The 21174-nt window shown below is 44.9% G+C and overlaps 1 protein-coding gene across 3 annotated transcripts in view; it reads left to right on the top strand.

Annotated features, from left to right (window-relative positions):
• ADGRG7 (adhesion G protein-coupled receptor G7) overlaps positions 1–21174 on the top strand; it is a 1657602-nt gene that overhangs the window by 768937 nt on the left and 867491 nt on the right. For all 3 annotated transcript variants that reach the window (XM_078657782.1, XM_078657780.1, XM_078657781.1), the window contains exon 6: positions 16498–16577. In XM_078657782.1, the coding sequence (XP_078513908.1) occupies positions 16498–16577 (80 nt within the window). The remainder of the gene's footprint in view (positions 1–16497; positions 16578–21174) is intronic.

Raw genomic sequence — 21174 nt, 5'->3', positions numbered from 1 at the left:
GTTAAGCAAACTGGACCTAGTGTCAGCTTACCACTATGTGGTCATGGATCCTTCCTCAAGGCACCTCACGCATTTGTGTTGCCCATTAGAACATTCCAATATTGCAGGATGCCATCCGGCCTTGCCTCTGCGGCGGCGGTCTTTCAAAGGATTATGTGGCACATGCTTAAAGGAGTTAAGGGCGTCGCTGACTTTCAAGACAATGTCTTCATCTATGGTGCATCCAAGGATCAGCATGATGAATCCTTGTACCATGTTCTGGACATCATGCAGGAGAAGGGTGCTGTGCTTAAAAAAGAAAAATGTCTGTTCCTTGGAAAGAAGGTAGAGTACTTGGGACGTGTTTTGTTTGAACAAGAGGTGGAACCGAAGCCTGGTCTGGTGAGGGCCATAGTTGACTGCACAGCACCTTCTAATAAGGTTGGTCTCAAGTCATTTATTGCACTTTGTGAGTTCTACTCCCGTGTATGCCTGATTATGCATTTAAGGTCCAATCCCTCACCAATATGTTGAAGAAAAGTGTGTTTTTTGTCTGGGATAATTACTGTCAGGAAGTTTTTGAATGGATCAAGACCCAGTTAGTAGGGCCAAATTTTCTCAAACTTTTGATCCCAATGTCAGGTACACCATCACCGTCGTTGCCAGCGGTGTTGAGTTGGGCACTATAGTCACACAGACCAAAGACGGTACGGAAAAAATACTTTGGGTTATGCATCAAGAGTTTGGCGTGGTCCAGAGTTGAATTTCTCTGCCATTGAAAAAGAGCTGTTGGCCTGTTGCTGGGCCATCAGGAAATTTCATCCTTACATTTGGGCAACCATTTTGTGTTCTGCACCGAGCCCCCTTATTTCCATCTTTTCTGGGGACAAAATCAAAGAACATGCTCCCAGAATAGCTAGGTTGTCCACTAAGTTGTTACAATATCATTTTGAAGCTTTCTACCTGCTTGGTAACAGGAATGGCAGGGCGGACTTTTTCTTGAGATTTCCTGTGTTCGAGGATAATTCCTTTTCAGGTGATGATGATGATCTGGACAATTGTTTTATTGTCCCCATGGCTATGGGGTACATGTGTGCTGTAGGTAAGCAACAATGGAGAGATGAGTTATCTAAAGATCTCTTGCTGTGTCAAGTCATGAAGTGTATCAAAGATGGTTGGCCTAAGGAAAATAATGCACTGTACTCCTTGCAAACTTTTGTAAAGGTCTCCCTTGAATTGTCTGTGGAGGAGGGCATCCTGGTGCCGGGTGATAGGTTGATTCCTCCTGATAAACTCTGGGGAAGATTGATTTGTGGTGCTCACGAGGGGCATTTGGGTAAAACGCTCACCAAGCGCAGACTGCGTGAGTGTTTTTGGTGGGCCCTTATGGACAAGGACATTGATGCTTTTGTAGGGGAGTGTGTTGTATGTTTGAATGCAGAAAAAGGATTGATAGTAAGACTCTTCCCCTCCAACCCATTGATCTTCCAGCTAGGCCCTGGGAGAAAATTGGTATTGATATGGTTGGTCTTTTCAACCTTCTTCCTCCTTCCTCTCGCTTTTCTGTTGTTGCCATTGATTACTATTCCAAGTGGCAAGAGATTCATTAATTTAGCGAGCCGAATTCCAAAAATGTCATCAATTTCCTCAAGGACATTTTCCTGTGGGAGGGTTTTCCCTCTACCATTTTTTCTGACAACGGGGTACAGTTTGTCAGTCAGGAATTCCAAGCTTTTTTAGCGCAAGGTGGTATTGCTCACTCCAAGAGTACTCTTCATCACCCACAAATGAACGGGGTAGTGAATAACTGTGTACAGTGGGCTGTTGCTAGCAAGTGCATTGTTCAGAATGCTATGCGCTCCATACTCTGGTTCTACTGAACCACTCCCCACTCATCCACCAAGGTCTCCACTTTTGAATTGTTGCGGGGAAGGAAGCCTTCCTCCAAGGTTTGTCCTGGATGGATGTCTAAATCGGTGAAGATGGATGCCATTGTTGTTGTGGACGACCTAGTCAGGGAAAATGTCTCCAAAGCTCAGTTACGCCAAAAGTCTAATTTTGATGCTGGGAGAAGAATGGTTCCTCGTATATTTGTTGTTGGGCACACTGTGCGTGTGAAGATTCCTGTTCACAGCAAAAAAAGGAGATGCTAAGTTCTCTGAGCCCATGGTTGTGGACAGGGTTTGTGGAAATGCTGTTAGGGTGAACAACAAACATTAGTGGAACATGTCCAGGGTTGTTAAGTTGACAAGATATGCTCCCATCTGTCGCTCGTTTAGCAGTTCTGCTGATGTGTTGATTGAAAAACAAGCTGATGCTCCTCTCCTTCTGGAGTTGCGTAGGAGCAATAGACGCCGTTCTGTTCCTATGACATTTCGCTAATTTTGTTCTCTTGTTCCTTTCTGTGTCCACGTTCCCTTGTTTTTTTTTCATGTGCATGTCTCCTCTATACCCCCTTCCCCCCTCATATATACCCATGCTTCCTCTTTTGTTGCTCCTGTTTCTGGTTTCTTAAAAAAAAGCATTTAGAGGAGTGGGATAATGTAGTGGCTTCCCTCACTGCGTGTTCCTCTGTTGTAGAATGCTTACCCCTTGCGAATACTTGTGTGTGTGCATTCCACAACAGAACCTCGAACACTGGGTTTGAATATGCCGTGCAGTTGAATTCGGTTGCCTGTTCTGTTGGCTGCAGCGCAGTCCCTGTGGCAAATAAAGTTATTTTGCTGGTCCCTACCTGTGTTTATTGCAACTTTTTCACTACAAATTGTTTGCTTTTAGGCCTGAAATCTGCAAAATCCCTCCAAAATCTCTAAGTATCAGTTGAGTTAGGTTCAAGTCAGGTTTTCCATTCTTAATGTAAAATAGGATGTTGTCAGGATATGAGAAAATTACATGTATATGGTACCACAGTGGTATCCCTCTGCCCCCACCCTCAGCCCTAACCAATGCCACCACAGGCTCTATCACTATGGCGCATAGTAGTGGGAAGCGTTTGTAGCCCTGTCTAGTGCCATGATGTATTGTGCACTGTGAGGAAATCTAAATAACTTTCTGCACCTTAGCTCTCGGGTTAGAATAAAGAGTCTCATTGCAGCATGCCCATTGCGCTCCTGGGACTTTACGAGCCAATATGGCTCCTAGAAAACGCCATTGTACCATATCTAACACTTTCTCCAGATCTACTGATGCACCCAGCACCCGGGTGAAAGCATCCATATCGGTCTCATCCAATACCCTATACAGTCTCCTCAGATTGAGTGACATGCTACACTTCAGTATAAAACCACTTCGATCCTTGTGGTTCAGCGTAGGCATATGGTTATAGAGTCATGTTGCACGTAAAATGATCAGAATTTTAAATTCGAGGTTGAGCATGGAGAGTGCTTGATGGGTGCTACCTGGGTCTGTGGGTTTACTAGGCCTTCATAAGGGGATCACTAGTGCCTCCCATGTTGCCTCAGGGAGCTTTTCCGTTTCAAATGCTGTGGGATGAGGAGGTCAGAGTATGTGTCATAAAATTCAGCCGTTAGACCATTAAGCCCTGGTCTCTTTCCTCTGGTAAGCCCTTTAATGCCCCCCCCCATATTTCATTCTGGGTTAAGGGACCTCCCAGTGCCTCCCTATCCCCCTTTCCAAGGTCATGAGTGGTGCCCTTTCTAGGAATACAGGCCTCTCTGGTAGCCTCTTCCTTTGGCAATATAATTTCTCTTCGTAATCTAAGAAAGTGTCTTTGATTTGGCCCTGTTTGTATACTACAGTGCTTCAGGTCCTCTGGACTTGTAGTATAGGAGTGCCTCTCGACTCTGGACGTACAAGCCGTGCCAGCAACCTCCCGGTTCTGCCCTCTCCCGCTTGTACTTTAGTGACATATTCATGATAATGATGAGGGTGAAGCTCCATAAGCTGTGTGTATCTCATTTTACTATTCTCAAGACTCTAGTATCTGGATTGTCTGTCATTTTCCAACTCAAGCACATGTATAGTTTTTTCTAGCTTAACTAGTTCTGCAACCAATTCGTTACAAATTCTCACTGTCTTGCCAAAACAGTGCCCCCTCACTATCACCTTCCACCTTAAAGGCCTTCCATTCCAAAATTGGCAATGAAGCTGTTTGCTCATCTAGCTCAAAATATTCTACGATTGTTGCCTGCTGAGATTCTTGTCAGGGAGGCCCAGTCAAGGTGCTAGGTTGTAGTATCCAGGTCACCACTGGTGGAAAGGGTCATCCCCCGCCAGGTAAGAATGAGGGGGGTTATGGTCAAAGAATGTTCTCCACAAACATTCAGACCTAACCAGGGACGGGCCCAGCTGGCTCAAGCATAATGCCTTGTTGACATGGAGCTGGATATTGTGTAAGCTACCGTTGTATGAAAAGTCTTTTGTTGTGCCATCGTCTAGTCTTCTGCTTATCCAGCTGGTGAATCGCTTTGTCACTGCAAGTGTCTTGCGCCCCAGGTGACGGGGGTGTCGAGCGATCCAATCGAACAGTAGAGACACATTTATAGTCCCCATTCAGAAGCATGGGGTAGGCTGGCAAATGACCAAATTCTAATCAGAGAGTATCTAGAAAATTCAGCTGATCATGATGTGGGGTTTATATGCTTTTTAGGAGAACCTCCTGCCCATCAGCCTGCCTGCTGCTAGTACCCACTCCCCCTCTTTATCGAACCTAGATCCTAGTAACCCCATAGTTAATCCAAATCAAGGCTCCTCTCACTTATGCGGAGTATGCAGTTGCAAAAAGTTGCCCTCGACATCAACGCAGTAATCTGTGAACATCCAGGCCATATAGATATAGAACATCCTGCCTGTAGGCATGCAATGTGTACTCCTTGCCTTCTTAGGTTTGGAATCACTTTGTGCCTCTTGGCAGCTGAAACCAGCCCCCTAACATTCCAAGTGATGAGAGTGAAGCTATTTACAGTCGTCTCCCTGCAACCCATCTATGAGCCGACAGCCCATTGTAACCATGAAAACCTTGTGTGTGCAGATATAACCCCAACTCCCGTCCCAGGCAATGGCCTGCCACCCACACTAAGTCATTGCAAACCAACATTCTTAGAGTCCTGCCCTATGGAAATAGGCTCAAATTAGGGGGCGGGTATGTTGACTACAGCAGGACCGGCAGGGCGACTTAGGGCAGCTAGGGGATCACAGTTATACAATGTATTTTCCTCAAGCAAATAGGGCTGTTCCCACCAAAGGTCTTGTCTAGTCAGTTGAGCCGGTAGCCAGAGTCTTGGAATTGTTGCCCATTGTATGTGATGATGCCCTAGAATCAGGTTCTGAGGATCTCTGTTTGAAAATCCTTGTGCTTTCTTCTTCTGATAGTGGTCTGCCCCCAGTCTCTGTGGCTGCTAGCTCTGCATGTCTCCAACTGTTGTCTCATCAGCTTCCAGGTGTGTCTCTGGGCCCACCGTTTACTGGGCATCACCCTCCTAGGCATCCTATGTTGAAATACCCAGTTGGCGGGCCCATCCGCTTTGGCCTTATATAGTTCTAACCAGTCCCTGGCTTTCTTGGGCTCTGTTAAGAATAAGTATTCCCCGTCAATCATGACTTTCAGTTTAGCTTGGAACACTGAGCCATTTTGTAGATTGGCCTCCTCGAATGGCCTTTTATACCGCTGGGAAGCTAGGAAGCCCTCTTATCCTGCACTGCCAACATATAATTTGGATAAAAGAAGACCAAGCTATTTTCCAAAGTATATGGTCCTTGCTCCCGGGTCTTTTTTAGCAATGGATCTCTATCCTGGTAATGCAGGAGCTTGCAAACCACCATCCTGGGGGAGTTCCCAGAGGGGGGTTTGGGTGGGCACCCTATGTGCTCTCTCAAGTGCGAAGAACTGTGTCAGTTCAGCATGAGCCACATCAGTTTGCACCCATGTTTCCAAGTAGGTGACCATATCTGTGACTTCCGCCCCCTCTGGTAGGCCCACTATATGCAAGTTGTTTCTCCTCAGTCTGCCTTCTGCATCATCTGCTCTTCATTCCAGTTGGAGATGTGATCTGTAAGGGCCCTGAGTTTCATCTGCATCACTTTGCCTTTGGGTCCGGGCTCGCTAAGGCCTTCTCTGTGAGCGTCCACCTTTTCCACCAAACTTGGGAGGCTGCTGGCATGGCTTGAACACCTACTTCTAGTGTTACAGTGTCGATTTTGGTCTCCAAAGCTTGTTTGGAGGCATGAATGGCAGTCAGTATTTTGTCTCAGTGCAGTTGCTGGTGGTCTTGTAATGTCTTGTGCTGCTGGAGTAAGCCCCTTTGACTCAGAAGTATCTTCCCCCTCTCTTACTGCTGCCTGGGGGTCAGGGTCTTTAGGCTGCTTTGGCTTCCTCATGGCACAACTCTATCTATACGGTCACTCTGGCCCATGCAAGGATAGCCAGTCAGTGTACTTGTGCTGTTAGGCACCCCTTTATCATTCCCAGATGATCTCTGGTGATGTACCAAATGGCGCATAGATTGCCACAGAGATCAGGTATAATCCCAGGATCTACTGGGTTATGGCGGACTGCACTCTTGCATATCCCAGGGAGGTGGTGCACTCCCCTGGGGCATCCTGCTGCTTCTCCCAGGCTTCGTCTCCTAGGCCTCGGTATCACATCAGGGGGAGCAAAGCTCACCAAGGCCACTGATGCATCCAGGGTTGTTCTCTTCTGCCATTTTAGGCACTCCCTGACTGCACAATGCTCCCCTCACTCACTGCAGATCCTGGGGAAGCCTGGCTCCCATGCAGCAATGCCATGCACTGGTAGAGCCGCCTCCTGCCCCTCACTGAACTTACTGCCTCTCTGAGTGGTGGCCTTCTTTCATGGGCTCTCCTCTCTCCCAACTGGCTCCGATCAACGTGTCTCTGAGTGGTTCAGGCCACACGTGACTACCAGGCAGTCCTAGTGAGCAGCAGCTGCTGCCACCATTATAGCTGTTTTAGCGATGGTCAGTAGCCTCTCTGTGCTCAGTCCTAGCACCTGTCACACAATGTATGGGGCCACCAGAGCACGCTGCTGCTCAGAAAAGATCACCTCTTGTGTTGAGGGGGGTGCACTACACAATAATAATGAGAATAAGCAGGGGGTTTAGGGAGACCCAGCCCAGAAGGTGATGCCTGTGCTTCCAACCTCATAAATGGTTGGCCACACCCCGAGTCTGCTGATGATTTTTTCTTGATTTTGAGGACATTAGATATCACCTGCAATTATTGTGACATACACTATGAGATAATTTGTGACAAGCTGATTGAAAGAATATGCATTAGAAATATTCAAGAACAGTTGTTATCTACTGACAATCCTGATCTCGACGCCCTTGACCTCACCCAAATTTGCAACAGCCCGACCCACGAGAAAGGCTCCATCATCGACCTTATCATCTCCAAAGAGGACTCTATCCAACTCGTATCTATCCAACCCTGTGACTGGTCAGATCATCACATTGTCACGTTCTTCATCAACGAAAAAGTCAAATTTAACCCGGTTCAATCCTTAAAGCCCAAAGTCTGGAAAAGAGACCTGAAAAAACTCAACCCAAACTTTCTACCCCCCAACAGCTGCAATATATTACTTCCTCCCAATGGCGTTACGGATGTACAATCCCTGACGGATCATTATCCCAACGCTATGACCTCTATAGTTAACGAAGCTGCACCTATGCAACTAAAAAGAGCATCTACAAAAATGTCCAATCCTTGGTACAACGGGAGTCTCAATGACGATAGACGGGCCATGCGAATGGCAGAGCGCACCTGGAGATCAGTTCCCTCCGCACTGCATCTAAAAGCGCTGAAGAAAAAGAGGAATGCCTACTTCAGGAAAATAAAACGCTCAAAATCAGATTTCTTCAGCCGCCAGCTTGACCAAGCCAAAAATTGTCCGAGAAAGCTGTTTGACCTAATCAGAACACAATCCAAGGAACAACCCCAACCACTCAGCACCCTGGGCGAAGCACCCTCCTGTGAAGACTTCGCCTCTTTCTTTATCCAAAAAACAGACAACATAAAGAACGATCTCCTCATTGACTTAAGTCTCTACCCCAAACCCCTCTGCACAGCACCCACTGAACCAAAAAACAATGCTACATGGTCATCCTTTGCCACCTACTCGGAAGAAGAAATTGGTAGACTGCTCAGCACTTGTGAAACCAGCCAACCACCTCACGGACCCCCTTCCTGCCAACGCTGTCAAAGACCTTACCCCGTCGCTCCTCCCACTCTGGACTAAAATTATCAACAGCTCACTCCAACAAGGGACCATTCCCGACTCCCTCAAAGTCGGACAAGTCACACCACTACTAAAGAAACCTACAGCCGACCCCTCTGATCTAAATAATTACCGTCCCATTACCAATATTCCGACCTTTGCCAAACTGCTGGAAAAATGCGCACAAACTCAATTGACTAGACACATTAATCAGTTTGATCTACTCAACCCTCATCAATCAGGCTTCAGAGCGGACCACAGTACAGAAATTGCTATGATTCACATAATTGACGACGCCCTCCAAATCCTGGATCAAAACGATACCTGCCTCCTTATCCTTCTTGATCTCTCTTCTGCATTCGACACCGTCAAACATGAGAACTTACTCGAGCTCTTAAACACAAGAATGGGTATATCTGGAACTGTGCTCAAGTGGTTCACGTCCTTTCTACACAACAGAACGCAGAAATTCAAGAGTAACAACTTGTTGTCTTCTCCTATACCGGTATCGCTAGGCGTCCCACAAGGATCCTCCCTATCCCCAACTTTGTTTAACTTAGTTATGGAACCTCTCACCACCTTGCTACAAGCATCCAATGTTCAATTCCACATGTACGCCGATGACACCCAACTCTATCTCAAAGTACAATCACCCAAAGACATTATGCTCCTGAATTCAACGATCAGAAGCACCCAATCATGGTTGGCCGCTAACCATCTCAAACTCAATGCTCTTAAAACAGAGTTCCTCCTGATCTCAATTCCTGCGAAGTCCAATACCACTCAAATCTGGCTTAAACACCTAACCGCACTCAATGTTCAACCCACCATCGTGGACTCAGCAAAATCTCTAGGCATAACACTTGACACCAACCTCAACATGCAGGAACATATCAACAAAGCAACTAAGGGGGCAAACTATCAGATCAACAGATCAATACCTTAAGGAAACTCAAACCCTCTCTTCCAGCCAAAGATTTCCAAACTGCGGTACAAGCTCTAGTCATCCCTTTTACGGTAGCATTGCCCTATGCGGTCTCCCACTAACTACAGCGGCACCCATAAGAGCTTCTCTAAACGCCGCAGCGAGACTCATCACCGGATCAAAAAAACACTCACACATTTCCCCTGACCTGAGAGCCCTGAACTGGCTGCCTTTTGAAGCCAGAATACATCTGAAAATCGCCTGCATCACGCACAAGGCTGTCCACCTGAGTTCACCCGGATACCTCGCCCAGAAGCTGACGATCTCCGGAGGCTCTAGAAAGACCAGAGGCACAAACAATCTCCTGCTAAAGCCCCAAAGATTCCGCAAGGAAAAAACTTATAAACGCTCCTTCTCAGGAATGGCACCCAGGATCTGGAACTCATTCCCCCCTGAAATCAGGCTCATCTCCTCTACCATACTTTTTAAGAAAGAAGTAAAAGCTATCCTCATGGCTAAATACACTTGAATTATTCTTGGGGATGATTCTACAGACGTTGTACCATTCAGTTATACTGATCTTTTATGCTTTTTTGTATGACTCGTATTATTGACCTGCCTGAGTGTTTACGCTTTTAATTATTTGTATCTGTTTCATTAGTGATGTATCTGGCTGACTATGTTCCCACATGTACCTTCCCCACCCCAATTGTTATTTACTCACACGTTGTTTCCTTTCGTCTGTAAAGCGCTCTGATATCTGCAAAGATCTTGTTCGCGCTATATAAAACTTTCAAAATAAATAAATAAATAAAATAAAATAAAATGGCAAAGGCAATAGAGAATTCTGAACCTTACTACAAAAATTGTCATCCCTTAAGATAGAGCTCAGTATAGGGAAATTACTAGTCTGCAAAAAAAGGGCTCGACTAAAATGCTCAAGGAATAGGTAGTAAAATTATTGATGTGAAGAGTGACAATGCGCGAGTCGAAAATTTGGTTTGGTAGCAAAAACCACGCCTCATCAGCAAAAAATTGTCCAGTGACATCTCATGTTTTGGTTAAGTGTCACCAAAAAAATCTTTTTGCCAGAGTATCTCTTGTCACGCCAAAATGTGGTGTCTAGAATAGAGGAGGGCAATAACAGTGAAGAGGACGGTGATTTAGTGCTGAGTATTACAAGTTTTAGGGTACATGACAATGTTAACATTGTTGAAAGCAATGTCGACATAAATATTGCATGCAACATAAAAAAAAAACACCAACTTTTAATATTCTCATTAATGGTGTTGTAGTTCAAGTAATGGCAGATTCTGGGTCGCCATCTCTGATTGTTGGGTCTGATATGTTTAAGAAATTTCATCCTCTGAAGTTAAGACCATCTCGTGTGAAGGTTTATGCTTTCGGGGAAATGCAAATTGAGGAAGTGGGCGAATTTTATTGACAACTGGAGTTTGAAAAGAGTAGAGCAACAACTTTAGTGTTTGTAGCCAAGTATGGATTTAATTTATTAGGGTGGGATGCTCAGGAGGAATTTGATATAATCTTAGACCCCAATCTTTCAGGTAGGGTTGTGTCCAAATCCAATTTAACTTAAGACAGGTGTGAATTCTGCATGAATGTGTCTGTTGGTGAGCATTGGATTTAAAGGTTTCCCTAGATATTTAACAGCAAACTTGGTAAGTTACGTGGATTTCAGCACAAATTGTGCTAAAGGACAATTCCAAACCTGTGGTTCACAAAGTTCGTAAAGTACCACTATAATTGAGGGGGAGTTGCAGGTTAAATTAAACCGTTTATGCGATCTTGAAATCATCAAGCCTATTGAAAGTTTTGAATGGTTGTCCCCAGTTGGTTCAGCTCGTAAGAAATTAAACCTATAGATTTTGGGTGTACTTGCTTGACTTTAATCACAACATTTATGTTGATCGTAAGCTGTTGACCAATATTTAGAAATGTTATACACTTTGAAGGGTGGCATTGTGTTCACTACTCTAGATGTGTCTGAGAGTTACTACCAAATAATTTCAAACACCTCAAATCAAATATTGCCCCAGTAGAGGCCTTTCGTTACAATTGTATGCCTTTCCGCCTGCCATCAGCCTTGTCTGTTTTTGAAAGACTTGAGAGATTAATGTTTCAGAACCACAAAGGCCTCCTATATTTTGAAGATGACATCTTGGTATTTGGAAGTAGCATGAGTGAACTTAACAAGAGACTACCAGAGTATTATCTGTGCTGAAGCATAGAGGTTTTACTTTACGCTCCGACAAGTGCAAGTTTGAAGCGAATGGGGTAGAATACCTGGGACACCATATTAATGCAAAGGGCCTTGAACCTAAAATAAACATTCTAAAAGCCATTGAAGAAGCCTCATACCCCAGTACAAGGACTAGCTGAAATCCTATTTAGGCTCAGTAGAGTATTTTTTGAGATATGGTCCTCACTTTGCCCAAAAACTGCACTTTCTAAAAACTTGTAATCTGCATGTCTGGAGCGCGGAGTGTCAGAGTGCCATTCGTCCTCGTGATTCCAACATTTTCATTATTGATGCAAGTAACTATGGCCATGGAGTAGTTTTGTTACAAAGGAGAAAAATGGCAGAGAGAATGTAAATGCTTTCTTTTCAAGGCCACTACGGGGATCTGAATTAACCTACTTAATTATTAAAAAAGAAGCTGTGGCATTGTGGTGGAGTACCTAGCATTTGAGGATGTACATATGGGGTGTACCCAGTTTTGTTACGCACTGATCACAAGCCACTGGTTGATCTATTTAGCACAAAATGTGAGGGAAGAGCTACCCCCAGAATTGCCAAGCAGCAGTACTGTTTTGTAGAGCATAATTATAGTGTAGAATTCCCTGGTAAGAATATGTGCTTGAACCCATGGCCACGAACCAGATCTTGTACCTCAGATGAGCCTTGGTTTTTGCCAGTCTTTGGTGTCCGGTGTGTGCAAGTGTGTGCAAGTGTTAAGATTCGTTACCTCAGCTGGGGTAAGGTGACAAGCTTGTGCCTGTGCAGGAGAATTCTGTTCTCTGTGACACTTAAATCATTTTGCATGTGCCATAGTGATTGTATCTTTCTCTGATAGACATCATCGTGGTTGCTGATATTTGGTAGGAAAGCTTTCCATTGATTAAAGAGGAGGGAGTTACATGCCTGTTGAAGGCAGATATCAGTCTTCGATGCCGCAGGAATTTCTGTGAGTCTTGCTGTGCATAGGCAGTTAGCAGTAACGACCATTTCAATGTATTTTTCAGGTCCTCCAGAGTGATCTGGTGTGTCAGGGCTCTTGAATTGAGAATACTGAGGCAGTTAGTCAGCGGGGTTGGTGCAGAAGGGTTTGTATCCTACCGTTAATTTATATTTTTAAAGTTTGAGCACCAAATTTGCTCTACTGGGCAGAGGGTATGAGGTCTTGCCCAGTAAATAGTGGTATGAACTGTTTATGATCTGTGGTGATCTCGAGTGGTTGCCTAAACAGGTAAAGATGAAAGTGAGTATACCATCATTTTGTTGCAAGAGCCTCTTTCTCAATGTGGGCGTACTGTTTTTTTGTATACACAAGGACATTCCTTGTGAAAGCAACTGGTGTCAAGGTATCTTCATGTACTCATTGCATGAGGACTGCTCCAAACCCAAAGGAACAAGCGTCCACGATATGTTCAGAGCCTTGGAAAGGTCGAAGTAGGACATCACCGTTTCTTGCACTAGTGCATTCTTAATTGCATGGAAAGTCGCCTCCTTCATGTATCCCCACATCCACGGTGTCATAGATATTATCAGGCTCCATAGTGGCCATACCAGGGTTGCAAAATTGGGATGTAATCTCCCACAAGATGTTGCTAGACCTAGAAAACCTCTGACTTCAGACTGAGATTTCAGGAATACTGCTTCTCTGATGTCTGCACTTTTCACTGAAACAACCTGGATCCCATCACAGAGAATCTGTAACCATAGAATTCTATTCTCTGATTGAGAAATATATATTTTTGTCTATTTAATGTTAGTCGAAATTTGCTGATTTTGTGGAGAGTGGCAGCCAACCTTCCCTGATTGTCCAAGATCGTGGGGGTATGTATCAGCATGTTCTCGCTGACACTGATGATACCTTCAAGTTCAGACAGAGCCTTGTGGATGGCATTTTTGAAGACTTCTGCTTACAGATCAGACACCAAAATTGAGGCAGCGATATCGTTGGAGGCCTAAGTGAGAATATTTTTATATAGGGGTAGTCTTTGTGGAGCTCCAGTTGGTTATATCCCAAGTACGTTTAAAGGTGGTCGGAGTCTATTGCTTTGATAGGCACCAAATGCCACAGATCAAATTTAAGTAACTCAAATAATAAACAGTCCAAACATTTCAGTGCATATTATTATTTATATCTAGGTGCAACGTAAAAACGATACTTAGTATCACTCAATAAGTATCAGGATATGAAAAATCAAAACAAAAAGGCGTATCAATTATTTTCATTGAGTCAAAATCAATTCGAAGACACAAATGTGAATCAATCAATGCGACTCCCTTTTTCTACCAGCGGTAAGTTTTCCTCCGGGTACTGATTTCCCCGTGGTTGTCCTGCTGGAATCTCACCTGCTTGCTGTTGTAGCCTTGCTGTCTCGTGTCGTCCCAGTTCTGTGGGTTGTGGCCTCTGGTTGGTCGTCTGTTCCATCCTCCTCCTCTCCCCCGGGGGGGTCTCCATGCGCTGTCCTCTAAAAAAGGCTGTTGTTGTCTGTTTGGAGTGTCTTGCGGAGGTTGGTACCATTGTTCCTGATTTTGGTAGTTCCCACAGGGTCCAGCTGTCTCGTTGTCACTACTCCCACTATATGAAGAATCCGAAAAGTTTGTGTATCTTCTTCCACCTCGTTGACCACCTCTATAACCGCCTCTGCCTCTTTAGAAGAAACGGCCCTGATTGTCTTGTTTGAAGTAGTCCTCAGCCAGGTATGGGTAGGTTTTTTTCTTGTTATAATATTGAATGTCTTTCGCCAATTTCTCCAGTTTTTTATTCTGTGTTTCCACGTCGAAGTCTTTCAGTGTTTTATTAAGACGTTCGAGGGTGTCCTTTGCACTTGCGAAGGCCGAATGGCTGGCAATTTCCACCTTCAAATCGTCTATCTCCTTAGTTAACTGTTCCACCTGGTCCCGTGCAGTTTCCACCCCAAGGACCATCCAGTGGCGGGAACAGTTATTTGCCACGAAACTGAAGCCCTCCTTGAATTTAGGATTGTCCACGAATATTGCTGGCTCGTTGCGGACCTGTAGCCCTGTTGGTATGACGTTGGCCTTGAGGTACCCAGTTAGAAGATGGCCATGTAATTTAGTGCGTACTAGTTTCTTTTCCAAGCGTTCTAATTTATTGATCTTCTCATTCAGCGAAAAGTCAACTGTGGTGATATTTGTTGAGAGGAAAGCTGTCCCTGTCTCGCCCCCAATGAGCTCTCTTATGTGATCCTCAGTATAAGAGAGGGTTTCAGATTCAAACATGATAGTACCCTCGATAAGATCCCAAAGCGTAAATGCAGATCTATTAGTGAGAAAACCCTCGCAAGACAGCTCTTGCACAAGAGTAAGGAGTTATAACGGGGTAAACCCTAAGAACTCTCTGACCTGGGTCAGTTAATCAAGTACGAGGTTTCCAATAACCCTAACAACCAGGGGTCGAAACGTAGACGACTATACCGCATCATTCCTCTAAACATAGGAGAAACTAATGGATTTATACAGATCCTATGTAAAAGAGTAGTATGGAACTACTGATCTAAACCAGACTGTAAAGGCTGCACTGAATTTTACTGTGATTGTTTCATAGTCACAACACCTTTACCCGGTCCCCACTTACATCCCATCACACCCATCCCCTCTAACTACCTCCTTTTCCTTTCACCGAGAGCGCGTTGATACATCAGAATGTAATTAATTCTTGACAACTGATAACCGCATATATGAAAAGGTGTACCATTGAATTGATTCACATTTGTGTCTTCGAATTGATTTTGACTCAATGAAAATAATTGATACGCCTTTTTGTTTTGATTTTTCATATCCTGATACTTATTGAGTGATACTAAGTATCGTTTTTACGTTGCACCTAGATATAAATAATAATATGCACTGAAATGTTTGGACTGTTTATTATTTGAGTTACTTAAATTTGATCTGTGGCATTTGGTGCCTATCAAAGCAATAGACTCCGACCACCTTTAAACGTACTTAATTAACTGACCCAGGTCAGAGAGTTCTTAGGGTTTACCCCGTTATAACTCCTTATTTTGGTTATATCCCAAGTTCAGATGTCATTTTTAAAACCATTGGGCATTGTTAAGGTAAGTTTTTTAAGTCATTGATGGATGGGGTGATGTGCATCTCCATATTGCTGTATGTGGCAGCTGCATATCTATACAGATACAAAGGTTGCTTCAGCGTGCTGGTGAATACCATTGGTGAAACCCATGATGTAGGGAGACTTGCTTCTCAATGACTCCTGCATCTTCTAGTTTTTACAATTCAGGCTCCACCACCGGGCAAAGGTGAAACGGACTCCGACAATGGCGGAAGGAAACAGGTTTGATGGACTAGTCAATGTCAAGGAGTACGGGAACCCTCCGTAAGCAGCCAAGCCCTTTGAAGGTGCCACTGGAAGTACTTGAGAAGATCCTCTACACTTCTTTGGTTGGCCTCTGATGCAAAGCGTGTCAGGTTGACCAGCCAAGTAGAGTCTCAATTTCTTCCATGGTGACCAAGAACTTGGTTATACTGGAGAATTAGTAGTCGGAGACCAGGCATCTCATCATTCCTTCAAGCTGAATAGGGTTGAACCCTCGATAGGCAAATATCTTTGCTTTAGGGTGTAGGGATGCTATCTGTGCATGTCTTGTCTCTTCTGTTATGACACAACAAATTACAGTGGTGTGTGAGTTAATAGTGGTGTGCATGTAAGCGTTGTGGTGGAGTGTGTGCATAGCAGAGTTGGCATGTCTGTGTAGCAGTGGTATTGTGTGTGTGCCAGTGGTGAAGTGGAAAGCTTGAGGTTGGGAGGTTTTCCCTCTGAACTGATCACTGTGCATTTTGTAAAGTCACAGTGCAGAGAAACATGATTGAAAAACTCAAGGAGAATCCACCAGATTGGGGTTTCCTTAATGTTCTAGCAGGGGGGTGTTTACTGGTTGGATTGCCAAAGTATGGTTCAGTAGCAGTTTGGCACCATTTCTTCATCTGTTTTTCAAAATTCAGTCATTCTCCCCTCAAAGGAGCAATCACATGAGCGCCTCAACACAGGTCCATTACAAGGCACTGACTTTGTATATTTGTGCAATTATGTAACTGTGCCCAGTAGTATTTTTAGTGATGTGCAGTAGCTCATAAACATATTTTCCTTTGTGAACTTTCTAGGTTACAAACGCTGCCATCACTACTGTAAGTCAACTCTTGGAAGCACCAGCAAACCAATTTGAAAGAGGTTTGACAGAAAGGTAATATCAATATTTTAATCACTCAGATAAAAAATTCTACTTGGAATTTCCAGTAAGGGTGGACTTTATGTAAGCATAAAAATGTCACATGATTGTACATTAGCTCAAGTCACAAAAAAGTGCTTTCTGCATGATAGCCCTTCTATACTATGCTAATAGCGTTTGATAGATACTTCTAACTGCAGAGTTCTCAGAATTAGAATATCCCCAAGTGCTAGACTTGATCTAGAATTTGTTTGTCACAGTCTTCCTACGTGCCTTAAGGTCGTGCAGTGTGCCTTAGTGTTGGCTTCTTTCTGCTCCACAAGTGATGGAGCAGAGCCATATATAAGCGCCACCCCTACGCGTCCATGTCAGTTTCTTTGTTTCTACACCTTTGAATGTGGATCTGGAGATCAGCTTTTATTGTCATCAATTTTCAACAACTTTTCAACTTCAAATCCAGTGTCAAAGTGAAAAATGTTCCCCCTAATCATACAGAGTTTAAACCATGCCGTGACTGCGGGAAAAAGATTTCAGGGAAAATGTTGTCAGTAATGGACCCACATATGCCTTTACTGTCTAAGCTCAAAGTACAACTCCAAGTCATGAAAAGAGTGTGCTCTCATGCACCTGAAGGCGATTCGGGACAGCGAAGGGAAGTTGTACATTGCTGAACATAAGAAGAAGTCATGTACCTTGAGTAAGTCCAGCTCCAAGTTGAGGGCCGGTCCTGAGATAGATCCTCTTTGCAGTAAAAATAATCAGGGAAGTCAAGGTGTAGTCATAGAGGAAATACAAGAAGGCCAAGCATGACTTGACCCCATGTGGTCACTCTCTATTGAAAGAGAAGTTGCAAGTTTGTTAGGTGACACTCAGTTTGACTTCTTATTGAGTGAGCAGCTGATTCCAAAATTAGTCCCTGTCTGGCTCGAGTTTCAGGGGCCTTTGGTGATGCAGCAGCAAGTCGAGACCTTTAAGGAGGATGTGCTGCACATTTTGTTCACACTTCTGGCTGTCTCTGGCATGCCTTCAGATTGCAGGGATCGGCATAGGCCTCCAGCCGGGTTGCTGATTCAGTGCTGCGAGAAGTTGGCCTGGTATATGTTGTCCACTAATTAAAGTGGGCCCCTTGCACCAGTCCAAACGACCCTTATGATATATTAAGTCAACAATAAACTTTATAAAGCTATCCTAGTGGTAGCTGTGGAGAGCAGCCTTCAGACTTAATCTTGAAGGAATGAAAAGCAGCTTGTTTTACCAGAATATCACGCCCTATATTGAATAAATGAAAGGAGAACAACACAGTAGTTAAATAAAAATATGTATTTATAATATACCACTCGCTAGTATCCTCTTCATGAGGATAGAACACAAAGCACACAATAAGAGACAAAGAGAACAGTTGTAAGTAGCACAATACACAGTGGGCTCCAAGGGGAGACCAAACCATATACTAAAATAGTGGTATAACAATCACGACTTGATTCAAGACACAGTCTAGAGCGCGTAGAATCACTAGGACTCCAAGGAACCACCCAAGGTGAGAAGATAGGGACCCCACAGAGGACCGGTGCAGTGCGCTAACACGACCGCGGGCTCTGTACAATTCTATAGGAAAGTTGCAGTTACAGTTTTAAAGTTTAAGGACCCTTCTAAGTGGACTTCCGGCAATCCCTTTGAAACTTAAGATGTTGGAGAGCCACCCCACCTGTGGACACCGTAGTACCTGAGTTACCTATTCCAGTGGAGCCAGGTGCGTAGGCTTGGAGGGGTGTCGGAAACCGTCGTCCTTCCCAGTGGAGGGCTGTGAAGAAGTACTGCTGTCGTGAAGGTGAAGAGGGTCCGGAGGAATCCAAGCCTGAATTCTAGAAGGAAGGAACCTGAAAGAAAAGGGGACTACAGAGTCTGGGTCACTTCAGAGTGACCAGGGGCTCAGTAGAGGAAATCACACAGATGTCGGGTGCTTCAGATGCGAAGAAGGGATGCTTGACTCTGCAGCCACAAGGACCAGGAGACGTCGAGGATGACCAGGAGCTGGAGGTGAGCTGTCCCATGAAGGATGTTGAGTGCTGAGGGGGCGGTGTCCGGCTGGAGCACCAACAAGCCTTGGCAAAAGCAACCCATGCAGCATGGCCAAGCAGGTTACGGTGTGGATCAGCAAGGTCCAAAGGACTCACCAAAAAATTGGGAGTCAGGGCACGTCTGGAGCAACCAGGAAAGCCCAACGGATATCAAGATGACGCTCAAGGGGACCCAGAGGCCGAAGGACCAGGAGTCGCAAGTGGACCTCGAGCAAGACTGCAAAGTACCTGCCCACGGAGCACTCTGTGCAAGGAGGCCAGAGTTCTTTAGTGCAAATACTGCTCGAGGGCAGGACTACACGGAGTCCGAAGCACAAGCTTGGGAATCGCCTACAAGCATATGCAACTGAAAATGGATGTGGTGCACAGGGGTTCCGGTTATCCCGTCCCTATGAGGGATACTGGCCTCAAACTTGCTGACAGGGCAGATCGACCTCAGGGACCTTTGAAAACCCACCTCCTGTGTTGTTGAAATCTTCGGAGTCCGCAGGGGCAGCGGTTAGGTGCCTGATAGGGCAGAGGAGTGACTCCTTCACTCGAAGGGAGATTCTTTAGTTTTCTTTAGTGCACCACAGGTCCTGCACGGAGACTGTATGGAGCAAGGGCACAAACTAAGCTTCGGACGGAAAGGGGGACAAAGTCGAGCCCAGTCGAGGTCCAGCTAAGTCCAGTGTCCAGATGGTCGAAGGTCAGTGGTTTCTTCTTGTAGAATCGTGTCCACGTAAAATCTAAAGTCTTACAGCCAGGTAAACCCTTTTGTACCCACGGGAGAGGGTTGGACAGATTTGGGGGACCCTCCTATTGGAGGGTCAGGACAGAGGGGTGGGTACACCCATGTCCTTTGTCCAGTTTTGGGCCAGACCAGGAGCCAATGGCTCCCAGAACTGGTTTGAGCTGGACTATGCACAGGGACTCCAAATGTGCCCCAAGTGCAGACTTTCAGGCACTCTCAGAGTGCACCCACCCAGCCCCAATAACCATAATCCTGTTTGGAAGGTGGCACACCTCTCTGTAACAGGATGCCTATTGTGCTGCTTTCCCCTGCTCGACCTTGCCTCAGTGGCAGGAGGACAGAAATGTGTCTCTGGTCTGCAGCATCCATTTTGTGCTGACTGGGTCGAGAAGGCTGGAACCGGATAGACCAGTGAACCCATGAAGCTTGCTTCTGAAGGCTGGAATCAAACCTCCCACACCGGTTACCAGTGTGGGAGGTATGATTCCAATGTGTTTGATACCAAACACAATATGTTTCTATGCAGCCGTTTTTAAGATAGCATTTACCGCGAGGTTATAATGCACCTCTACCTATTTGTACGGTTGAGTCACAGACAAACCAGGAGAATGGTCTCCGAAGGCTGTAGAGGGGCTCTGCTCATGCAGGGGCACGCTCTCACTAAAAACCCAGCACCCTGACTTTAGGATTGATAGGTCCTTCTATAGGGGTGACTTATAAGTTTTAAGCGTCGTGACCAATGGATATAGTGAACCTATGTCTAAGTAAGTGGTGCAAGCACCCGCTTACACAGGTTGCAGTAGCAGACATGTAGTTCCATTTTGAATGGACTCTCATGGGTGGCATATTACATGCTTCAGCCCATGGAAAGCCTCTGGTGTACCTATGCCCTGGGTACCATAGAATAGGGACTTACAAGGGTACCCCAGTATCCAATCTGGAGTGTACCAAAGTACAGCGTAACAATTTAAAGGAGAAAGCAGATAGACTGGGGTCCTGATTAGCAGGATCCCAGTCATACTAGTCAAAAAGATCCTACTTTCCTACACGTGCCATCTGAGGCCCGAGATCCTGCCCTCCAGTTCCGTATCGACTTTGGTCCCAACTTCCAGTCTATTCCCAAGACCTGCGCTGGTCCTTCTTTCATCAGCACCAATGCCGACGTCACCGGAGGGGGATCCTGTGCCGACGCTGTAGAATGTGGTGATGTCTCTGCTGGGCCCACTTTGATTCTCCTTTAGTTTAGTGCATTCAATGTTTTAGGACACTTCTGCTTGCACCACCACACAACACTTTTTTTGTGACATTATTTTTAGAAATACGCTGTACATGTTGTTTTGTTATTTTGCGACTCTTCATGGGATTCGGTCTGCATATTTCGTACAAGGTTATCTAGAATACATAACACCTTGTTGTACTGTTTTCTGCTCGGTCAGCAACAACTCCTATGGTTTTAGAGATTACACAGTAGCTCATCTGCAGCCTTCCAATACAGTAGTTTTATCATATAAACTGTGTCTCGTCCCTTTTGAGGTATAGAGGAGAATTCCGGCAGAGAAACCTGTCCTGGAGTGAACACACACCAGGTATGCGGTCCCTTGCTAATCCCAGAGATCACTGATATATCCCTTTGCTTACACTGTAAGAATAGGCCTAGACAGATAGATAATTTGCCATGGTTGGGTTATTTATTGTACGCAGTCTGCTAGTAATGTTGATTACTTTTCTTAGTTATATTTGCCTACTTATTGCAGCACATCCTGCTTCATAATAGACTTCAATAGTTTCAATAGATGTATTG

This window comes from Lissotriton helveticus, chromosome 8 (assembly GCF_964261635.1).
Source record: "Lissotriton helveticus chromosome 8, aLisHel1.1, whole genome shotgun sequence".
Taxonomy (NCBI): Eukaryota; Metazoa; Chordata; class Amphibia; order Caudata; family Salamandridae; genus Lissotriton; species Lissotriton helveticus.
The sequence above is the reverse complement of the archived record's forward strand: the minus strand, read 5'-3'. Positions and strand labels throughout refer to the sequence as shown.